The sequence below is a fragment of the Hyperolius riggenbachi genome, chromosome 8 (assembly GCF_040937935.1).
Source record: "Hyperolius riggenbachi isolate aHypRig1 chromosome 8, aHypRig1.pri, whole genome shotgun sequence".
NCBI lineage: Eukaryota > Metazoa > Chordata > Amphibia > Anura > Hyperoliidae > Hyperolius > Hyperolius riggenbachi.
In genome coordinates, this window is record NC_090653.1 from 80331787 (window position 1) to 80350087 (window position 18301).

General features: G+C 45.0%; 1 protein-coding gene across 3 annotated transcripts in view; it reads right to left on the bottom strand.

Annotated features, from left to right (window-relative positions):
• The window catches only part of LOC137528958 (uncharacterized), a 69182-nt gene that overhangs the window by 18605 nt on the left and 32276 nt on the right, over positions 1-18301 (bottom strand). Inside the window, exons 1-2 of one of the 3 annotated variants that reach the window (XM_068250777.1) lie at positions 17617-17669; positions 6896-7035 (exon numbers count right to left, since the gene is read on the bottom strand). In XM_068250777.1, coding sequence (XP_068106878.1) covers positions 6896-7035; positions 17617-17635 — 159 coding nt within the window. In that variant the 5' untranslated portion in view covers positions 17636-17669. Of the gene's footprint in view, positions 1-6895; positions 7036-15353; positions 15788-17616; positions 17670-18301 lie in introns of those variants that run through there. The other 2 variants (XM_068250775.1, XM_068250776.1) reach the window with 2 other exon arrangements.

Sequence of the window (18301 nt, forward strand, 5' to 3'; positions counted from 1 at the left end):
AGCAATCCTTCTTTAGATTGGAAAGGTAATATATGCAGATAATGTGATATATAATGTATAATATAACATGTCATCTTATAAATAAAGCAGAATTTTGTTATAATGGCTAGTATTATAGTTACACACTCTCCTTCAAGTATAGCAGTACCACCTTTAGTGTGCAGCTGCCAGTGCCTCCTCATATGCAGTAGCAGCTTCTCCTTACTTGTACAGTAGCCTACACTATTCCATGTGCAATCTATATGCAGAGCAGTCCCTTCTATCATGTACATCAGCCTCTCTCTACCATTTATACCTTCCTCCATGGGCAGCAGCTCTCCTCTCTCATGTCTAGCTTCCTCCTTGGGCAGCAGTTCCCCTCTTCCATGTGTAGCGTCCTCCTTCAGCAGCAGCTCTCCTCTTCCATGTGTAGCTTCCTCCTTGGGCAGCAGCTCTCCTCTTCCATGTGTAGCTTCCTCCTTCGGCAGCAGCTCTCCTCTTCCATGTGTAGCGTCCTCCTTCAGCAGCAGCTCTCCTCTTCCATGTGTAGCTTCCTCCTTGAGGAGAAGTCCACAGCACCACGTCAGTAATCTATAGCTCTTTTATTGTTTTAAAAAGACAAAGAGATAGCCATAACAGCTGTGCTAGTCTATCTGGTTTCTAGCTTCCTCCTTGGGCAGCAGCTCTCCTCTTCCATGTGTAGCTTCCTCCTTCGGCAGCAGCTCTCCTCTTCCATGTGTAGCTTCCTCCTTGGGCAGCAGCTCTCCTCTTCCATGTGTAGCTTCCTCCTTCGGCAGCAGCTCTCCTTTTCCATGTGTAGCTTCCTCCTTCAGCAGTAGCTCCCCTCTTTCATGTATACCTTCCTCCTTGGGCAGCAGCTCTCCTCTTCCATGCGTAGCTTCCTCCATGGGCAGCACCTCTCGTCTCTCATGTCTAGCTTCCTCCTTGGGCAGCAACTCCCCTCTTCTATGTGTAGCTTCCTCCTTCGGCAGCAGCTCTCCTCTTCCATGTGTAGCTTCCTCCTTCGGCAGCAGCTCTCCTCTTCCATGTGTAGCTTCCTCCTTCGGCAGCAGCTCTCCTCTTCCATGTGTAGCTTCCTCCTTTGGCAGCAGCTCTCCTCTTCCATGTGTAGCTTCCTCCTTCTGCAGCAGCTCTCCTCTTCCATGTGTAGCTTCCTCCTTCGGCAGCAGCTATTCTCTTCCATGTGTAGCGTCCTCCTTCGGCAGCAGCTATCCTCTTCCATGTGTAGCGTCTTCCTTGGGCAGCAGCTCTCCTCTTCCATGTGTAGCTTCCTCCTTCGGCAGCAGCTCTCCTCTTCCATGTGTAGCTTCCTCCTTCGGCAGCAGCTCTCCTCTTCCATGTGTAGCTTCCTTCTTCGGCAGCAGCTCTCCTCTTCCATGTGTAGCTTCCTCCTTCGGCAGCAGCTCTCCTCTTCCATGTGTAGCTTCCTCCTTGGGCAGCAGCTCTCCTCTTCCATGTGTAGCTTCCTCCTTCGGCAGCAGCTCTCCTCTTCCATGTGTAGCTTCCTCCTTCGGCAGCAGCTCTCCTCTTCCATGTGTAGCTTCCTTCTTCGGCAGCAGCTCTCCTCTTCCATGTGTAGCTTCCTCCTTCGGCAGCAGCTCTCCTCTTCCATGTGTATCTTCCTCCTTCGGCAGCAGCTCTCCTCTTCCATGTGTAGCTTCCTCCTTCGGCAGCAGCTCTCCTCTTTTTATGTGTAGCTTCCTCCTTCGGCAGCAGCTCTCCTCTTCCATATGTAGCTTCCTCCTTCGGCAGCAGCTCTCCTCTTCCATGTGTAGCGTCCTCCTTCGACAGCAGCTCTCCCCTTCCATGTGTAGCTTCCTCCTTCGGCAGCAGCTCTCCTCTTCCATGTGTAGCTTCCTCCTTCAGCAGTAGCTCCCCTCTTCCATGCGTAGCTAGTAGCTTCCTCCATGGCAACAGCTCCCCTCTTAGTACTAAATGCAAAGTAAATGTAAAGTATAATCTCTGCTAGAGCTAAGTTGCTGCAAGCTGAGCTAAAGCCCATATTGGAAGGTTCACACAACCAATCTGAAATTGGCTGACTAATCTTCAGTCTTGCAATCTAATACACAACCAGTTCCATAAACTGCACTAAAATGAATGAATTCAATGGTATAACAGTTATATGCAATTAGATAACATATTTATTGATACAAAAACACACAATGAAGTAATTAAAAATGGGGCAAGCTGCAGAGCGTGTTTGGTCACATTTCTGATAGTATCCACACCTCCAATGCACTCAACACACATGCAACCTAGTAATATAGTAGGTAATATGAAATAGGTGATACCACTTTAAATGTCTATATCAAGTATTGTAAAGCTCCCCTCTTCCATGTGAAGCTTCCTCCTCAGGCAGTAACTCCTCTCTTCCATGTATAGCTTCCTCCTCAGACAGCAGCTCCCCCCTTCCATGTGTAGCTTCCTCCTCAGGCAGTAACTCCTCTCTTCCATGTATAGCTTCCTCCTCAGACAGCAGCTCCCCTCTTCCATGTGTAGCTTCCTCCTCAAGCAGAAGCTCCCCTCTTCCATGTGTAGCTTCCTCCTCAGGCAGAAGCTCCCCTAACCCATCTGTAGCTTCCTCCATGGACAGCAGCTCCCCTCCTCCATGTGTAGCTTCCTCCTCAGACAGCAGCTCCCCATTTCCATGTGTAGCTTCCTCTTTGGGCTGCAGCTCTCCTCTTCCATGTGTAGCTTTCTCTTTGGGCAGCAGCTCCTCTCTTCCATGTATAGCTTCTTCCTTGGGCAGCAGCTCCTCTCTTCCATGTGTAGCTTCCTCTTTAAGCAGCAGCTCCCTTTTCAGTGTGTAGCTTATTCAATGGGCATACACTCACCTCTTCCATGTGTAGCTTCCTGCTTGGGCAGCAGCTCCAATGTATAGTGTCTTTATTGGGCATCATCTCACCTCTTCCATGTGTAGCTTCCTCCTTGGGCATCATCTCACCTCTTCCATGCGTAGCTTCCTGCTTGGGCAGCAGCTCCAATGTATAGTGTCCTGATTGGGCAGCAGCTCTACTCTTCCATGCGTAGCTTCCTCCATGGGCAGCAGCTCCCCTCTTCCATGTGTAGCTCCTAACTTGCGCAGCACTTCCCTTTTTCCATGTGCTGCCTCCCATTACAGCATTCCTTTTTCACATTCGGTGGGTTCTTCCAAGTGCAGTAGCCCCCCCTCTTTCATATCTAACCTTCATCCTTAAAAGCTTATCTAAGACACAGCCCACATGGGGCTTTGCAGGAATCCATGTCTGTGACTGACACCAATTTATTTAGAGTTTATTCACCAAAGTTAAAAACAGCCAATGCATGTGCACCCAACTGACAATGTGTAGCGTTCTGCTTAGAGGGTAAGATAAAATTGTATGTATGCCACACAGTCTGAGACTCAGCATCATGGAAGAGAAGCAGAGTGTGGCTCTGGTCTAGACAACTCATCATATACTTTACCCACTTAATGACAAGTAGACTTATAAAAACGTCCTGCTAGAGCCTCTTAACGGCTCCAGGACGTTTTTATAAGTCAAACAGTGCTGGCGCTGTGCGCGTGCGCGCTCCCGCGCCTGCACGTGAAATTAGTGGGAAAAAAAATCAATAGAAAAAATACACCTTTATTTCCAAATAATATATTGTCACCATACTTTGTACTAGGGACATAATTAAAGTGAACCTCCGGACTAAAAATCGACTCAGCAGCACTGAAAAGGCCTGGTGTTTCTTTAACAATATCATAGCATCAGAACTTTGTTTCTCTTATCCAAGCCTCATTTTTAGCTGCACAAAAGAAAACTGCCCGGGCTTTTTTTCCCCTGATGCTGTGCAAAGCATGATGGGATTTCTTATGTTGTTGCTCTCGTTCTGCTGTTTTGGTGCAATTTTTTTTTTTTTTACATTTTGAATTTGACATTTGAAGCCTAGCGTGTGCATCTGGGAGGGGTGATCAGGACACAGGACAGTTGGAACTGTGTCTTCTGCTCCATGTCACCTCCTTTCAACCAAAAAGATGGCTGCCCCCATGACAAAGATGGCAGCCCCCATGAATCACAAACATTTGCCTGTTCTTTTAAAACAGGATGGGTAAAAAAATATATTACCTATCTATTCTAATTAACATAACTAATGTAACTTAATGACAGTATGTTTGTTTAGGCTGAAGTTCCCCTTTAAAGTCTTGTGATAACCAGGACAAATAGGCAGATAAAATGTGTGAGTTTTATGTACAGTAGCAGTGTTTATATTAAAACTATAGGGGATGAAATTGGAGAAATAGTGTATTTTTTCCTTGTTTTTCCCTTTAAAATTCATAGAAAATAAAGTAATTACTGAAAACAAATATCAACCCCAAAAAGCCTAATTGGTGGTGAAAAAAACAAGATATCGATAATTTCATTGTGATTAGTAGTGATTAAGCTATTGGCAAATGAAAGGGATGAGCACTGAAAGGTGAAAATCACTCTTGTCTGTTAGGGTAAAAACCCCTTTGGGGTGAAATGGTTAAAAGTGACAAGCCTTGAGAATCGAGATTGTGTTTTGATTGTGTTTCGAAACAAAGAGTAGCTACACAAGACCTAGTTTTATCTTAGTATTGAACTGTAATTACAAACCACAACAATCACAATTGTTTTTGAAACTGGACATAAGACCAACTGGCCTGGTCTCTTAAAAATTCTTAACAATCTGTCCACAACTTTCTGCTCAGATGAACAACTTGTTCAACTAAAAAAAAGGCAATAAAGTCACCAGGGCTAGATGGGGACCATCTTAGCTTTTTTCTGAGGCAATGATGATTGTCACAAGTGTGGTGTTGGGGAATAGTAAATATAGCCAAATTAAACAAAGTCAATTCTCATGTTGGCTACTGAAAGTAGTAAATGTATTATCTCTGAAAAGTTTTGCCTGCAGTCGTACTCCTATCCATACATGCTTAATAGTCTACCTCCTTATGTGGCCAGAGGGTTTCTACTGCAAATGGAGGGATTGTGGAACATAGGCTCTGGCATTTATTGTTCTTCACACTTTGGGTGTCACATTACATGGTCATACTTTTGACCTGTCCACCAATTGAGTCCAGAGAGGAAGCAATTATCTGTAGTTCAGTGGGTAGAAAAGCTTGCTGTGAGGTTTAGAGGAGGCACCGCCGCCGCGCTGGGCAGCATGACGGCGGTCTCCGCTTCCCAGCCGGCGGCTTCCGCCACACATGCGGAGCCGCTGGCACAGAGCAGGGGGGACACCGCCGCCGCGGCTGGTGACATGTCCCGCAACCCAGCCGCCGGACTTCAGTGCGCATTCGTGCGCTGACCTGGGGCCTGGCCTCTCTGGTACTCAGAGGCAGAGGGTCACGCGCGCGCGAGGCGGCAGGACTTTTACCTCCTACGTAGGAAGGTCAGCTGACTCTCCAGTCAGCTGACCTCAGTAGGTCTCCGGATTGGCTGGGCTTCTGGGCGGGCTGGCTGAGTGACTCTCAGCATATAAGGAGCTGGATGTCAGTTGCTCCTTGTCTGCTGTCGTGAATACATTTTGTGTTAGCGCTCAGACCTTAGTCCAGTTTCCTAGGTGTTGATACCAAGGACGTCACACCTTAGATTAGGATTGTATTTGTATATTTACCTGTGTTTTGACTCTGGCTATCCCTGACTACTCTTTACTCTAATCGCTCTTGTACTTCTGCCTATCTGATTCAAGTTGCCGACCCTGCCTGTTTACTGACTCTGAATCAGCCTTCTGTTTCTGTACTGCTGCCGCCTTCTCTGTTGCCGAACCTCTGCTTGTCTGACCTTTCTCCCTTCAGTGGAACGTCTCCCATTGTACGGTTATCTCTGAGGCTTGCCTCTCCGAGACGCCTGCCCTAGCAGATGATTACTGCCAGGGGCCGAGATTCCTCTCTTTGCCTGGTTTGAGGATCTCACACACGGGGTTCCCATTCAGAGGTAACCACACCTCTGACGAATTGCCGTGTGGTGGATATTTCCACGATCTTGTGAATTATTGCTGTCGTTATTGTTATTTACTGTGTTAGGTGTCCGGAGGTTAGTTACACTTGTATTATTGGTGATTCTGCAGATCATCAATAATCAGGTGACATCTGTATTATTGGCGATACTGCAGATCACCAATAATCAGATTCTCTCTGTTTGCTGACACCGATCCTTACACTTGCCCAAGAAAAAGGTAGTCTGTCAAGTACACAGTTCAACAATCAGCGTGAAAGACAGTGGCGTAGCTAAGGAGCTGTGGGCCCCAATGCAAGTTTTAAATTGAGGCCCCCTAAGTACTCTATACATTACTATTGATACGGCACACCAAAACCTGAAAATGGCAACTAGAGTGTTAGAGGTGCAAGAAGGGGATGGGGAACAGTTTCTTAATGATTACCACTATGCAAAGTATCTATAGAAGTGCTTATTATGAGCACAAGACCAATAGAAAGCTAATACAGCAGTTGAAGGAAGATCCCTTGGGGCCCTTCTAGCCAAAGGGCCCCGATGCGGTCGCAACCTCTGCACCCCCTATTGCTACGCCACTTGTGAAAGAGGCCATAAGAGGAAGCAGGAAGCACTTAGTAGAGATGCAGACTTTGGAGGCGTTGTGTCACCCTTTAACATTCTTTGCGGATGCATCGAAGAAAGAATGACTGCAAGAATATTTTCATTGGTGTTACAATGTTTTGCCATGGCCAACAATTTCAGCATAGTTTTCTCAGCTATAGGATGACCACTTTGATCAGAGTCATGCCTTAAATCTAGAGATATGCACAGAAAACACACTTGGTATGTATGTACAGCACTGGGTGAGGTCCCAGCACGTTGCCGTAGTGCACATTACTATCTTCTATGAAATAAGAAACTGAATGAAATAACTGGTTGTAATATTTATGCCTGTGTTGATATAGAACCCAGCTCACTTTGTTCGGTGAATGTTCTCTTGTACAGAGCGTCGTGCTGCTTTCACACCACCAGCGGCCACTGCATTGTGTTATATGCGTCTCTTGATCATCTGTCCGTGATTCCTCACTGACCGTGTCTTTGAAGGCCACCCAGCTCTCTGTGAACACATAATACAAATACATTTTCTTACAAAATTGCATTTGAGAATGATCAGGTACATTTTATGTTTTCTTGTTTCTGCTTGGGTTGGCAAGTTTTGTTTTGTTTTTAGTGTTCAGTCTGGTGTGAAGAAAAGATAGTCATGTTCTCTTGCATAAGCATTCCTCAAGGATAACTCAAGGACAATCTAGGGACCCTACATTCGATCTGAACATCTCTGATTGGCTGGTCACCATGTCTTAATTTTGCTTCCTGTTTTAGCTTGCATGAGAGTACAACTACAACCCCTGACCAAACTGACCACAAGCTGCTCTTTAAATGTCCTTGGAGTAGAATTCATGTGGTAGAACATGACCATATCGGCATTCAGACCTAAGAAGACATGGTAGGTCACAGCCAATCACCTATAAGGAGATATGAGAAGACAACAGAGTACTGTAATTTACAGGAAGCTGCTCTTTCTGTATCCCCAGACCCTGATCTTGCCATTGCTGTCTTTATGCTAGCACTACGCAAACTACTATATATCGGTACACTAAAGTCTATAGGCAGGGCAGTTTCTAGGCTAAATTGCACCCAGGGCGAGGGTGTAAAAATTGCACCCCCTTCTTTCCCCCAATGCACTCTTGAACCCTTTCTCTTTGGGGCAGTCACACAGTCACAGGTCACAAGTAGATCTACCTACTTACTAGTGACCAGCCGCTCATCCAGGAGGAAGCAGGGACCAGGAAAACACACAGGCGAAGAGAGCCCAGAAAGCAGACTCCTCCATGGGTGCTGCACACTGACAGCCTGCAGTACCGCTACAGGACATCAGGTGTCATCACGCGGTGGTGACGTGATGATGACTTGACGTCTGACGGAGGCAGCCCAGGAGGAGTCAAGGAAGGTGATTGTGCTGGTAAACTTCTTTCTTCTTCCATTTGGCTGCACTGTGCATCATCAGTTCCCTAGCAGGGTATGTCCTTCTGCCTGCGCCCCCCTTCTTCTACTTGTCGCCCTGCCCGCACTGCCCAAGAAACGGCCCTGTCTTTAGGTTGTCTATACCTGCCATTTACAGTATTACCCTAACTTCTGCCTGCAAGTACCGCGAGTTACATAATTAGTATGACCCACGGTACTTGCATACCGTTGACCATTGCTACATTAACATACGTTACTAGCGGTAATGCTCCTTGGTAACGCCCGTTACCGTAGCAACGGTCGCACTACTCGAGTACCGCAGGTCATGCTAATTGCGTAACTCGCAATATTTGCTGGCAAAAGTTAGGGTAATATTGCCGTGCGCAATGTGAGCACAGTAATATTTGCGCTGTTTAGAGAATCAACTCCAATAAGAGCTGAACAGAGATGATAAGCAGTGCAGACACACTGCAAGGAAAGTATAGATTATCAACAAAAAACATGGCTTTAGGTGACAGAGCAATCATTCTCCCTCCTACACAGCCATGAGGGGAAATGAATTAAAGTAACTGGGAGTGAGCAGGCAGCTGTTGGTCAGTAAGGAGGTAACTAGGATCCATGAATTGGTGCAAGCAGTGTTTTCTTTTTTTTAATTTTATTTTGCTCTGCATGCTTGTTCCAGGCCAGTGACTTATCGGCTACGGTAGCGTTCACCTTTAAAAGAAAACTGGACTGAAAGGCATATGAAGGCTGCCATATCTATTTCCTTATACACGTCAGTTGCCCGGCAGTCCTGCTGATCTCTTTGGCTGCAGTAGTGTCTGAATCACACACTTAACACAAGAATGCAGCTTAAAACTGATGTCCGACTAGATAAAGTCAGACTTCAGTGAGAGAAACATCTGATTGGCATGCTTGTTCAGGGTCTAAAAGTATTAGAGGCAGAGGATTAAAAGTGCTGCCAGGCAACTGGAATTGTTTAAAAGGAAATAAATATGGCAGCCTCCATATTACTCTCACTTCAGGTGTCCTTTAAAAAAGTCAGCAATTACACCTCTACATTTCTTTTTCAAGCTTTTTCCTGACCTGTCTGTGATGGACTCTGACACAGAAGCTTTCCCTGTATACACACAATAACACACAGCACAACTGCCAGCCAAGGAATTTATATCCAGATTATACAGAATTAAGAGGCCTTCGGCAGGATTGATGTATACATTATTGCTTTGTTGGAAATATGAGGGATGGACTTGGCATTGCTCCAGGCTGCCTAAACAATCTATTCACACTTTATTCACTGTGATTGTCCCTAACATCACATAATTGCTGGTAAAAGTGTGCAAAGATTTGACCATAGAATTATAAAAAGCAGGTGCGACGCGAGGGTACAAGCGATCCAGGCAACGACTTGGGGCCCTGAGGATCTGCTGGGGCCTGAAGCTGGTCTGCCCTATGCTCCGTGATCCGCTTCTGCTGTAACTCATATGGCTGCAATCCAGCACTGAATCTCACCACTTTGCTGCCGCTTACCGTATGGTCACCATGGTTGCTCCCGGCCGACAACTCTCATGATGTCACTCAGAGGTACCTTTGATGGGGGAACCTTAGCAGCGCCCCTGGTAAAATGCGTGGACAGTTTGCATCCTTATATCCTCTACGCTAATAATCTGGGTTCTGATATGCCAGCATTGGTGCAAAATATTATCTCCTCTCCACCCAGTGCTCAATGAAGTCCCCCCAAAAACATAAGACCCCACAGGCCTAGTTCTAGTTACAATGGGACCCTTAAGCAAAATTAACCTGGGGGCACCCCTGAACCCCCCCGCCATAAGCAGCATGAGGCACCCTTTATTTGTGACAAATGTAACCATGTAACCCTTGAATCCCCAAGCCGGCTTCTGGGCTCCCTAAGTTCTCCCCTCAACTTATTTTGGTCTTCAGGGCCCCTGCAGAGTTTTCAGCAGCATAGTGACTGATCTGTCATGATTGTCGCATTCCTCCATTAGTATACGTTACAGCAAGGCCCTAATGACACTTTCTCTTACGGGGCTATAGCCACCGATTGGCCCATGTGGTAAAGCAAGGTGTAAAAACCAAAGTACACCTAGCAGAGGATGGTTTCGATCCATTGACCTCTGGGTTATGGGCCCAGCACACTTCCACTGCAATACTCTGCTGCCACACAGGCAATGCTTTGTTGTAGGAAAAAGTGGAGTTAAACTTCTTGGACCAGACTTACTTTCTCCCTCCAAAAGACACACATACATCCCCATAAAATCATTTAGCAGCAACAACTAGTCTCTGTGGCACAATTGGTTAGTACATTTGGCTGTTAACCAAAAGGTTGGTGGTTCAAGCCCACCCAGGGATGGCTTTGTGTTTTGTGAAGGGAACTAATGTATCCTTCTTAAACTTGAAGATTGTATACAAATGTAAGCAGACTGCAGAGTGGCGCAGGCAGGCCTGTGCTGAGCCCATAACCCAGAGGTTGATGGATCAAAACCATCCTCTGCTAGGCATGATTTCATTTTTGCACCTCGCTTTATCGCATGGGCAAAACGGTTTCCATAGCCCTGTAAGAGAAAGTGTAATAAGGGCCCTGCCGTAACATAGATATTACGGTAGCTAAGACTACTCCTGGGCCTTTCTTGTGGTTGAAGAGATGAGTGATCTGTGACACCACACTTAAAAAAAAAAAAAAACAGCAAACAGAGAAGCTTCCCCATATTGGAGCATTGGATTTGGTAAAGTCTTAAGCCAATGGGCCTGATTCACAAAGCGGTGCAAACTTTTTCGCGGACTTTTGCGCGGCAAAGTGCCGTGATTCGCACGATCGCGGACTTTTCCGCGCGCAAAAGTCCGCGAAAAAGTTTGCACCGCTTTGTGAATCAGGCCCATTGTGTTGACTCACCACACAGCCCTGCACCCGGCATGTGTCTCATATGACTGTCTATAGGATCACTCACCACACAGCCCTGCACCCGGCATGTGTCTCATATGACTGTCTATAGGATCACTCACCACACAGCCCTGCACCCGGCATGTGTCTCATATGACTGTCTGTAGGATCACTCACCACACAGCCCTGCACCCGGCATGTGTCTCATATGACTGTGTATAAGTAAGCTTTAGGTTAGCAGGAATGGTTGCATGGCCACCTAGCTTTTCATCCTTCCCACCCTTGCCCTGGAATCTTCCAGACTTCAAAGTGCTGTCCTTTGCTGTGTGTGTGGTTGTTGGTATAGTGGTGAGCATAGCTACCCTCCAAGCAGTTGACCTGGTTTTGATTCCCGGCCAATGTGTGTGAGCTTGCTTTTGACATACTACAAATCCCTGGAAGACGAGAGAGAGGGAGAGAGATGATGATGGTGGTCCTTTTTGCCATTGAACCTGTAATTCGGATATCTGGTAGAAATCCGCGGATATCCGGGTTGGCCGTGAAACTATCCGCAGATAGCTATTCGGATTTCTGCCCAACTATTCGGCAGGATAGGGTAAAAATGGTCGGATATCCGGGTTACCCGGATATCCGAAATCTGGATGAGCATCCCTGATAATAATACCAGGCACTTTAGGCCTTAACGTGTGTATTGACAATACATGGTTATTGCCAGATCTATTTGGGTTGAGGAAGAATCTTGTGTCTGTATGCCGCTATGCAGAGCTCTGAGAATGACCCTAATCTTGTTATTAGTGATCTACCAATGTGGATTTAGCTAGCTAGTTTTATTTTATCCACTAGATCCAGAGATAAGGAGGCACATGTTAACAAGCTGAGCCGTTTTTATAGTGACCTGGTCTTGTGGTTATCAGATTGTCAATAGTGACCTCTTTCCTCTCACAAAAATGTAATGTGTGTACAGCGACCCCCGATCCCCCTCAGTGCATGGATAGCCACGCAGTCTGTTGCTATGGGTCTGTACAGCCTTGGCCACGAGCTTTTGCCCAAGGGATTGAGTCCCGATCCATCCCAAATGAGGCTTAAAGATGCGTACATACAGGGCCGGATTTGTACTTCTTACCGCCCAAGGCCGACTATTACCAGCCGCCCCAACCGAAACCGTATCCTACCACCTCTCTCCACACACACCAATCCAAAAAATGTTGGGCTAATGGTGTCCACTATTGGGGCTAGTGCCGAGGTCTCCATGGCAACATGAAGTGAATCAATCATGTCACATGGGGGAACTGGTCAATCAAGCGATCTACAGGTGATGGGCGTGGTGGGAGCCTTCCACCACACACACATAGTCAAAAGTGGCTCACAATTGAACATTGGGTGGGGTCAGCAACACGTAAAAGTGAGTCCTGTACCCACTACTGTTTTCAGGGTAACAGTGCTGGCCAATCAATAATTAAGAAATGGGTACTGTGAGAGGCTGCCTTCTGTATTCTGTACTATTTGCTGGTGCTGCCCCTGGTCCTTTCATCCCCCACACCAAGTGCGTGAGACCCGGCCTTCTGTAACTGCCTGCAGCTGCTGCTATGTCATTGGACAAGGTCTAGCTTTTTGATAGTCACACACTGTTCACAAACATTTGGTTAACGGACTGCAGCTGCCAGTAGCACAGCACAGGCAGATGCCAGCTGGTACTAATAGTGCAGTTATCCTGACCACTTTCATTTGTTTGGACACTTGCAAATAATGCCCTGTAAATAATGCCCACTGTCTGCAGGCCGCCCCTTGTTTATCTGGTGCCCTAGGCCATGGCCTATGAGGCCTTGCCAGAAATCCGGCCATGCGTACATACAGGAACTTGAACCTGTGGTTGACACTGCAGGGACTCATTGTTGTACATAAGTGTTGATTATCGGCAGCAACACATATATTCTCTACTCAGATGGCCCTGACCAGTCACGTCAGCTCAGAACACTTCAGCGTGTGCAATGGATGATGGCCAATTTAGGATCTGATTTCAGAGCGTTTCACAGTGCTTAGGAAGGGCAAAGATCAGTACTTCATCCTTATGATTTGCACCAAGAAAGGCAGGCATGAAGTGAATCACTTGGGCCTCATATGTGCTTCCAACTTCTAGTCTTGCTATGGGAGAAGTTCCTAGCAACTGTGTCCTCCCCTTCATTGGGGCTACCACCTTTCCCTACTGCCTGGTTTGGGTTAGGCTTCGGAGATTGGGTGGTTAGGCATCAGAAGGGGGTGGTGATAAAGGTTAGGTAGCTGGGGTGCTTAGGGTCAGCTGGGGGGTGGTAAAGATTAGGCATCGGAGGGGAGGTGGTTAGGGTTAGGCACCCTTTTTATAGGTACGCCATCCAGACACCATACATTTAACCAGTGCTGTTTGCTTTCCTGAGGGACCTCAGCCTACTACGTAATTGTTCATCTGCTTTGCTGTGTGATGTGTCATTAACCCAAAATAGAAAAGCCTGTTCTTTAGCAACTGACGTTGTCTCTGTTCCCTTATTTCTTCTTATTTTAGAATAACAGAATAAAGGCAGTGATGACTACTCTTACGTAGAGACTGAATTGCAGGTTCCGAGCATCAGTCAGCCTCCTGCACCTGCAAACCTCCATAGGTGAAGTCAACCTCTCGTGGCTACTGCCTCACTACATTACCAGTATCCAAAACCATCATGTTACGAAGGTTTATCACCAAAAGCAATGCCATAACACAGTGCCTAAAATATCACTACTAAAGGATAAACATTGAATAGTGTTACAGAATGCTACTGTTGGTTTCAGCGTTGTAGAAGTAGCATAAAACATTCTAATGTGGCAGTTTTAGTACCATGAATGTAAGATTCACAATTTCAATTGCAAACAATGTGTACATTTTGATAGCGTATACTGGGTTGGCACACATGATTAGCTGATACAATATATTTGGCATAATAGTAATCAAAAAACAAAATCTTAAATCAAAATAATTAAAATGTAAGTAGTACCCTTGCTTCAAAAATATTAACAACTTGAAACCTAATCTATAGATTTCAATCTGGTGCCTAATGTTAACTTTTAAAGCTTAATTGATGATTGATAATTTGAACCTAAGCCTTACTTTTAATCTAAACAAATGACTTAAACCTAAAGCGGAACTTTAGTGAAAATAACGTAATTAATAAAATTAATTAATAAGATTGCCTATTTTGTTTTTACAATATTTGTTTATAAATGAATTAGTCAATGTTTGCCATTGCAAAATCCTTGCTTTGACTGATTTACATTCTGAAATGTATTACAGAGGGTGACATATTTAGCCCTGCCAGGTGATCTGTGCAGATTCTTCATTTGATGAGAGTTCTATAAACAGAGGGAAATATTGCGTGATTGGCAGTTTCCCACAATGCAATGAGGTTCACAGACATCAATCTGCCATGGCCCTGACATCACAATGTGGGAGGGGTTTCACCATATCAGTCATACAGATGTCCCTGTTTATCTATTTGAGAAAAAGGGGTATCGTGGGAAAGGTAGCTATTGGGATGAAGTTCAATCCTGGATTAAAGTTCCTCTTTAATTGAATTCAAACCCTGAACCTAACCTCTATACCTGATCTTTAGCTAAATCCCTTAAACTAATCCATAACTTCAACATAGTATCAAACCTATACCCCTAAATAGATCTTCCTTCACCCCATAGTAGCTACCAAACCTGGCCCTTAACCTTGTTTCCCTAAATGCACCTACAGCAAGCCCGGATTTACATCACAGGAGCCTATAGGCACAGATGTCCTGGCATCCTAGACTTCACCCTCCATGAACCTACAAACCCCTGCAAGTGTCACTTCTCCCTTACTTTCCTTTCCCGTCATAAGTAGCTACAGGTTCCTTTTAGTATTAGGTAGCCAGAGGTACCCTCAGTATTAAGTAGCTAGAGGTGGCCGAAGTATTATGTAGCTAGAGGTGCCCCCCAAAGATCTGGTCAGTAGAATGCAGAGACCCCGGTGAGTAACCTCTCATTTACACTCTGTTCAGGGCTCTGCATAGTTAAGGTGGGAGGGAGGCACTTGGGGAGGGGAGTGGGCTGCCTTTCCATCATCAGGCGCCAGTAGGCACATGCCTACATTGCCTTGTGGTAGATCCAGCCCTGACCTACAGTATTATCACAAAATGACATTGTCATGCCATAAATAACACCAACAACAGTTTCACAACAAAAAAATGCTCTAGTATCTCTAGTATAATCAAAATCACAAAATGTCCTGCCCCCAAAGAAATTATCTTTGCCATAACTATGCTACCAGGTTGTATTACCTGAGGCCTGAACCTTGTTTACTGATGCTACCTGGAAGAGTATGATGCTTCTTGCCGTTCTCCCATCATAGGTGGCTGACTGCTGGTTATTCACATTGCTATGTCTACTAAAAAACAACTGCATATTCATATGTGTAACTACAGGATCTATATACTAGACAGGACATGATATGATGTGAGAGAGACACACAGGCAGCATCTTACCATCAGGCCGGCATCCATGCAGACTCCTTGTGCACCAGTCATCTGCCTCTTCATCCTCGTTTTGCCATGTGCCTTGAAATTCTCCCCATAGCTCTGGAGACCCCTCTGTTGTCATTACCTCTTCCTCCATCTCTAGCTGCCCCTCTGCATCCGCATCACCCATTCTTAATGGAGAGCCCACCGTGGCGTTGCCAGTCGCTGCACTGTCTGGGTCTTCGGCAGTCGAAGCCATAGCCTGTCTCAGAATCGCGTTTGTTCTTTTGTGTGGGGTCTTCTTTGACCCCAAAAACGTCCTCATTCGTTCCAGCTCAGCTGATGTTCCTCACAGCGAGCAGCTGAGATTACGCTGCATTCAGATTTCTCCCCCTCCTTCCATTTTTCTGCGCTCCCCCTGCCGCTCTTTGCCTCTCGAAGGAGAGAAGCTGTTTTCTCACATTCTAACAAAAGCAGCACTGCCACCTAGCAACCCAGCCAATTAACATCATTATCTGAGAGCAGGAGCGACGCACACACTGCTACACACTGCCTCTCTACAGGCACAAGCACCATCATTATTATACATAGGCACATCAATACATCTATTTTACTGTGTACCTTTATTTCTAACACCCCCTTTACACTATGAACAGAGCTGCCTTAACCAGCTCTTTAAATCATGCCATCATTTTAAGAGCCTTCAATTACTCTATAAACCCCAGTGTGGTTAGCCTGTGCTTTTAATGCATGCAAACTGCAGTGAAAATATGTGTTATCCTTCTCAGTCAGTGTGCAGAAATGTGTGTTTCTTTTCTCTGCCCCTGACTGTGTATTCAGTGGTGCCACATGCTGCAGTCTGGCTGTGGTAATAGATGTGGAAATGCACAAAATTGTAAAAAAACACATATCTGTGATTGTGGGTTGTTTTGTGTGTTTCCATGCTCTTTTGAATACAATCCACATTAAAGCGGAATATAACCCTGCATTTCAACTTTGCTCTAAAACATTATTTACAGCATATTATATGCAAAAAGCATTTTTTTTTTTTTACTAGACCAGCATTGGAAGGGTTAAACACAGAGGTTTAAAGTTCAGTGGAGAGATATGCAGAAGTTCAAATTGTTACATTCTATTTAGTTATATGTATCTATTGAGAAATATTACACACTCTTTGGCTGTCCTCCAACTCCTTCTCAGTCAGAGAGATGAGTCACATTCAACACTTAGATACATTTATGTAAACAAAATGTATCTATGTCAGCTTCCGATGCGTCTGCAGAAATCTCCAGGAACTTTAAAGCACTGTGTAACCCTTCCAATGCTGGTCTAGTAAAAAAAAAAAATGATGGTTGCATATAATATACTGTAAATAATGTTAGAGCAAAGTTGAAATGCAGGGTTATATTCCGCTTTAAATTTAAAGATCCTTCAGCCAGTTTAACACTAGAAACCAGCATATAATCGCACCGAACCACAACGTTAAAAATAACCATGCACGGTAATCTCATTTCTGGCTGCAAGCCAAACAATAAGTGAGTCTCTCTAACACTCACTTCCTGTGACTAAAAAACGAATTGCACGGAAGTGTACTGACAAAATAGGCTTCTACGCATGCGCGACGTGAATGCAAAACGGTTCAAAAGATCAGCGGCACCATTGACTTACATGACTTCTGGCTTCTGCAGGTGTTAGTAGATAACGCACTGTTGTCGTTGCATCAAATCGGATACTTCAAGCGCATCAGACTGTGGTAAGTATGAAATGCCCCATAGGTTTTTATTGCGGTAAAAAAAAGGATAACACAACGCAATGAAAACACCTTAGTGTGAAAGGGAACTAAAGAGAAACTTTAACAAAGGATAGAACTTCATCCTGGTCAGTAGCTGATACCCCCTTTCCCATGAGATATCTTTACCTTTTCTCAAAGAGAGCATCAGGGGGTCTGTGTGGCTGATATTGTGTTGAAACCCCTCCCACAGTGTGATGTCATGGCCATGGTCCTGACAGTTTGCTGTCTGTGAACCTTGTTGTATTGTGGGAAACAATCGCTTTTTCTAACTGCCAAGCAAGCATTATCTCCCTTTGTGCATAGTACTCTCAGTAAACCAACTTTCCGCACAGATCACCTGGCAGGACTAAACATATCACCACCAGTGATACATTTCATAATGTAAATCAGGGAGAGGTAAGATTTTACAATGGTCAAACTCTGACGAAATAATCTAATGGATATGTTAAAAAATAAGCAATTTTATTCATTATGTCATTTCCACTTTTTAACGCATACCTGAAGTGGTCTGTGACATGATGCGTGTAGTACCAATCCTACTTAGAACTTGTCTGTGTTACCGTTTTTTTTTTCATTGCAAGTGTCAATAACTCAGTGCTTTATCTATGCAGTTCGAGAAATCAATCTGCAGCTCTCCTGAAAAGTAAATAGAAGCTAAAACACAGTCATGATAACAGGATAGTGCTGAAGAGTTAAAGGGGTAATTTTGCTTCTGTGTGGAATCTCAATTAACCAGATTTTTTATCACACTGACATGGCTACTGTTTACACTTCAGAATAGAATATGAGAGTCTGGGAAAGTTCTATTTACCATTACTACTACACATACTATTAACTATCTTTATTTTCAGTGAAGTTGGGTTGATACAGGAAGCCTGTATCTTGTATAAAAACACAGGACAACAGGATCCCAAATGGTGTAGTATTTAGTAAGAGCGTGAGTTAAAGATATCTAGAGCATTATACTCAGGGCCGGATTTGTACTTCTTACCGCCCAAGGCCGACTATTACCAGCCGCCCCAACCGAAACCGTATCCTACCACCTCTCTCCACACACACAAAAAATTTTGTGCCGCTGGTGTCCACTATTGTGGCTAGTGCTGAGGTCTCCATGGCAACGTGAAGTGAATCAATCACGTCACACGGGGGAACTGGTCAATCAAGCGATCTACAGGTGATGGGC